The sequence below is a fragment of the Centruroides sculpturatus genome, unplaced genomic scaffold (genome assembly GCF_000671375.1).
Source record: "Centruroides sculpturatus isolate CEXI.00-Female unplaced genomic scaffold, Cexi_2.0 scaffold460, whole genome shotgun sequence".
Lineage (NCBI taxonomy): Eukaryota > Metazoa > Arthropoda > Arachnida > Scorpiones > Buthidae > Centruroides > Centruroides sculpturatus.
In genome coordinates this window covers 571,812-577,443 of record NW_019384807.1, presented here as the reverse complement: position 1 = coordinate 577,443, position 5,632 = coordinate 571,812, and the positions used below count along the sequence as shown (strand labels likewise).

The following is a 5,632-nucleotide window of genomic DNA, read 5'->3' as shown; positions in this document are numbered from 1 at the left end:
GAAAATCGATGCTCTACTGTAATACATTTAAAAACTTCAATATTGTTGTTTCTTGCTTTTTTGTTTGCAAATTTCGCAGAAAGGCAAGACAAAGGAACTTAAACTTCGAAGCTTTTTCTTCAAAATAAACACATTTCTTTTGTTTCTTTTTTCAGTTTTAAATATTTTTTACGTTTAATTAAATTAATATAAAAAAATGTCAATGTCCTTAAGGGATTAATAGTTAATTGATTAATTATTAAATGCAAACATTTTTTACAAATGTTTTTACAAGTTTTTATTTTGCCCTTTCTAACTTGGTGCCCTTGTGATTTGTGCATCTGGAGCAATTTGCTCCAACTGTTCCATGGTAGCTATGCCTCTGCCCATCATACAGGTGTAAGATTTGAAGGCAATGACCATTTCCTTTGAATCTTACACTTGAATGATGGGTGCACACATTGAGCAACATACCTTACATCAATAAACAATCTTTGCAGAAGGTGTGTTCCTTGTGGAATGAATAAATGCATTTTCATCGTGATTTTGTTGTTTTGTGTATTTTCTTTTAAAGTGCCCCTAGTGAAACTGAACTAAGGGTGCGACTATGCAGACGCGAATTTAGAGCGAGCGAGAGGTTGCGAGCGATTTAGTTTTCGCAAAGGAAAACCATGCACAAACGAGAAGCGAGAAATAATGCTAGCAAGAACGAATTTCTGGTTCTCACACATATCTGACAGGTTTTGATATTTATCGCATCTTGCCTCTTCTCGCCACATATTCTCGCTCTCTCGGAAAATTCGCTCGCTCGCGTCTGCACAGTCGCACCCTAACAGTTTTTTATGCAAAATCCTTTTCTGCATCCTTTGCATAATCTGTATACAAATTTTGGTGTCAATTTGCTTATTGGTTACAGCTACAAAGTGCTCTTAATAATGAAACTTTAAATATGGCTACCTTGTATAGTATACATCACTTTAATAAAATATTAATTTTTAAAAAATTTTTATTAAAATTAAAAATATAATTTTTATAGATACTTCACTTAATCAATGGTGGAATAAACAATTACAATGTCTGGCAATATTGCTGATGCTCAAGAAAAACCAGATGTTTCATCCCCTCTTCCTGAATTGAATCTTAATCTTCATAATTTTGATACCCCAGAAGCTCAAAACTGTCCATACGTCCTAACCAGTCCACGGTCATTAGAAGCTTGTTCCAGACTTGGTGTCAAAGTAAGAATCAGTGGAAGTTCTTTATTAAAACCTTCTACATTATGTAGACAGCCTTATCAAGTCAGATCTATTTTTCCGGTAATTATGTATTTGGTTTTCTGCACGTAATGTGTCAACTTTTGTTGTTTCATTTGAAAATCAAAATTGACAAAACTTCTTATACATAAGAAAATGTGAAGTTTTGGAATAATACCATATTTTAGTTTAAGAAAATGATTTATAAAAATTAAAATGTATCAAACATGCTTTGATAAGCTACAATATTAGGGAAAATTATGAAAATAATATTTTTATTTTCATAATTTTTATTAGTTCTTGATCATTTTTAAAGTTTATAAAAATTATCATCAATAGAATTATTAGATCAATAAATGGAAATATTTAGAATTTTGTGATTATTAATTATTAACAATATAAATTGAATATTCAATAATAAATAGCATAATATAGCTTCATATATATATATATGTATAAAACAGAGCAAATATTTAATTACAGTAATCTATTTATATATAAAATTGAATTCATGTTTGTCTGTCTGTTTGTTCGTTCAAGTATCATGTGATAATAATGGATGAACTGATTTCTATGAAACTTTGTACATATATTCAGGATAGTCCTGGAAGGATACAGGAGACTTTTGAATTCAAGTCTGTGTCTGTCTGGCTGTCTGAGTATTATGTGAGAACAGCTGAATCCTTCTCAGACTATAGAATGTCTTTAGAGTAAATTTCAATGTAAAATTGTTTTTGATAGTTTTATTGCATTATAAATTTATTATAAGTACATACTCTTTTTTTCTGTATATACATTTTTGTGTGTATTTTTATGAGTATATTACTTTTACTTGATATGTCATTGTCATTTTCTGAGTGAAGTCAAATACCTCAGGTTGTTTATTATACAAGTACAATAGTTTTATGTTTGGTTATATATCTTAGGATATTTTTTTTTATTACTTCAGTTTTCTAGATAACAAATTCATATCAGCTATTTCATATATATCTTACATTCAAAAATCTTTAGAGAGACAAGAAATTTTACAAAATTATAAGATACTGACTGCATGTGGAGATAGCAATTTTCCATTTTTCCAAGATTTTTGAATTGAATTCTATGAACATAAATTAAAATTTTATTACTTTTAATTTTAGTCAATTGGCTGTGTCAAAGTTCTAGGATAAAATTATTATTAATTTTATAGTAGAGATTTTTATTGATTAATAATTTTAATAATTATAGAATATTTATATTTTTGTTATCCAGTTTTCTAGAAACAAGGTTTTTTTTACTGCAGTCAATTTTTTGTGTATAAATTGTGTTTCTATAATTCATTTGCTTAATTTTCTGTAATATAAGAATATTACACTTATTTAATTCATTTTGCTGTTTGTATCAGAGTAATTAATGAATTTTGTGATAGTCAATACAGAGTTGAGTAAAAATTCATTGCATTAACAGAAAATTAAGTATATTCAAATATAATCTGTGTTTTAAGCATAATTCTTCAAACTATTTTCCATTATATGTAATAAAAGTAATTCAGATAAAAAATTGATTAATAATAATTAAAAATAGTACTAATGCATAATAATCTTAAATAATCTATTCTTGATTTTAACAACAATTGAAATATTAATAATATAAAATCACCAATTTTTATGTAGTTCATTAAATTGTTAAATGTAAAGTATGTAAATAAATTGGAATTAATTACTTTGGAAAAATGAAAAAGTAATTCTCATTTCTCTATATTTGATTATTTTTATATTTCTCAAGCAGTTATAAATTGTTAGCATGGTATGACACAGTTCTTACATTGTTCATTCCAATTTACAATAACAGTCAGCATATTCTGATTGATGAGATAATGAGAATTCTAATTGAATTATATCAAAATTATTTGATTACAATAATCTTCAAAATTGGATAAATTTTGAATTTTTAAAATAGATTTTTTATGTTTTATGATTAAAAAATATTACAGTGAAATAATCTTAGAATCAAAATGAATTATTTATAAATATTTATAAGTGTAGTGTTTATAAGATCATGTGTATATATAATGAATATATTTTCAAAATGTCTCTTATCCAAAATTTTCAAAGTTGAGGTATCAATTTGTGCAGATTCATTGATGATTTCTGCTTTCTTTTTGCTTCAAAACATCTTATAAAGAATGAAAAATTCTCCTTTAAATGCAAGCTTGCAAAGAAAATAATTCTTGTCCATAAGATGGCATCCATCTTACAGTAAAAACTTTTTAGTACAAAACATTCCTTATCTTTACATGTCTTTTCCACTGTTGTTTTTTTTTTTTCAAAATCTGTTGTTCTAAAGAATTGTTTTCAAAATGTCTTTTGTACCATCTTCATTTTCAAAGCATATTTTGTACCATGTTTGGTTTCAAATTGCTCCTTGTCTAAACTAACTACTTTAATTACTATCACAAGAAAAACTTTAAAATGCAGTGATACTTTTCAATCTAACATTTTTGATTGTTTTTATTGACCTCCTTTGGATGAAAAACAGTGATTGAATGACAGTTTTTATTTGAAACTAATGGAACATAAATGCATTTCTGATGCATATATTTAAATATAACTATTCTAGAACAAAAAATTTAAAAATGAGAGAATGTAGAACATAACAATCTAGAATAAATATCAAAACTGTGTGAAAATACCAACAAAAATTTTTTTATGTTAATTATTTAGTCCATTTGTGCATTTTGGTATTTTAATTGTTTTTATATATTTCCATTTATGTATTATTTAAAAATCCAGCATTCTTTCATTTTGAATTTTTTGTTCTAGAATAATAATTACAGTTAAACCTATATCTTGAATTTCACAGAACTGAAAAAAATTTGAGATAAACAAGTTTTAAGATGTAGTGGTTTCTATACAATAAGTTTGATTGGAAGTAGGGTATTTTATTAATAGAATAGTAATTATAGTACATACCTGTATTATAAACAAATAAAACATTCTGACATGCCTTAACTAGTTTCTGATATCTAACTTTCTTCAACCAATAAGATGCAAGCCAAACTCATAGCCAATCACAGAAAAGCAGCATTAATTACAACTATATACTGTATTGCAAGAGATGTTTCTCAAATATAATTTATTTATCAAAATGTAGTTGCTGAGCTTTGAATATGTAATTGACATTTTAGTCCATAATTTGAGAGAGAGGTTTTGGGAGCAAATTAATTGAGATAAACATGAAAATATATTGAATTTAGGCTGAAAATGAAGAAAAAAAATAAATTTTGAGATAAACATGTTTAAGATAGAAGGTTCAACTGTACTTGCATCAGAAATATGTTTATGTTTCATTTGTTTTGAATAAAAACCATCATTCAATTGCTATTTTTTTTATCCTAAATAAAGCATTAGAAGATGCATTTTAAAGTTTTTTCATGATGTTGGTATTTAATGCAAGTGCAGTATCCAAATGACATTAATTACTGTATTTTATGGTATATAAGATGCACTCCCGTTTTAGCATAGAATACTTAGGAAAAAGTTTTTAGTGTATTTAAGCCCTCCTGCATAATAAGATAACTGTGGCAAAGTATGACATATGTATAAGATAATAGATAGTAAAACACATACATGTGAATGTTGAGAAAAGATTACTGCTCAACTTTGAGAAGGATTTTTCAGTGTATGACATAAGATTGATTTAAAATTGCCTTATATTATCTAACTAACATTTACAATAATTCTGTTTTAAATAACAAAAATTAGTAGTAGTACTAATAATAATAAGTGCCATACTACAAATATACTCCACAGGCATTATTAGAAATTGACACACAAAATATACTGTGACAGAGTTATAATCTATATATATAAAAATGAATGTGGTGTGTGTGTCTGTCTGTCCTTCATGCATTACCACACCATTTATCCGATTGCCGTGAAACTTTGAGAAGTTGTTTAATATACTCCTGCGAAGGTTTCTGGCTGGCTAGTATGATTACCATGAAGCTTTGGGAAGTTTTTTAATACACTCCGTTTCTGGCATAGTACATTTATCCTATGATAGATGGTGCGATGCTATGATAGAGTGTATATGAGCATTTCATCGTGAGATCAATGGATTTCAAATTGTGAAGACCATTTCCCCCTCCAAAAAATATCTCTATATATGCATTTGTGAACTGTTATTTAAGATATTTGTAATAATTTTTGTTTAATCACTTTATTTCAACTTTTTTTTGCTAATTATGTATTTGCTTGAACTTTGTTAAAACCTTAACTGTATCCCGAACAACAACCGAAGTTGTAGGAGGAAGTTCACCTATTTTACCGATCTAGGGATTCCCCTTTTCCAAATTTTAATATCAACTCAAAATAATTTAAAAAGACAAATTACAATAAAACGGTTTATTATCCAACTAT

The 5,632-nt window shown here is 26.8% G+C and overlaps 1 protein-coding gene across 1 annotated transcript in view; it reads left to right on the top strand.

The window, feature by feature from the left end:
• Positions 1-722: 722 nt before the first annotated feature.
• LOC111629694 overlaps positions 723-5,632 on the top strand; it is a 46,533-nt gene continuing 41,623 nt past the window's right edge. The window contains exon 1 of the mRNA XM_023373582.1: positions 723-1,321. Coding sequence (XP_023229350.1) covers positions 1,053-1,321 — 269 coding nt within the window. The 5' untranslated portion in view covers positions 723-1,052. The remainder of the gene's footprint in view (positions 1,322-5,632) is intronic.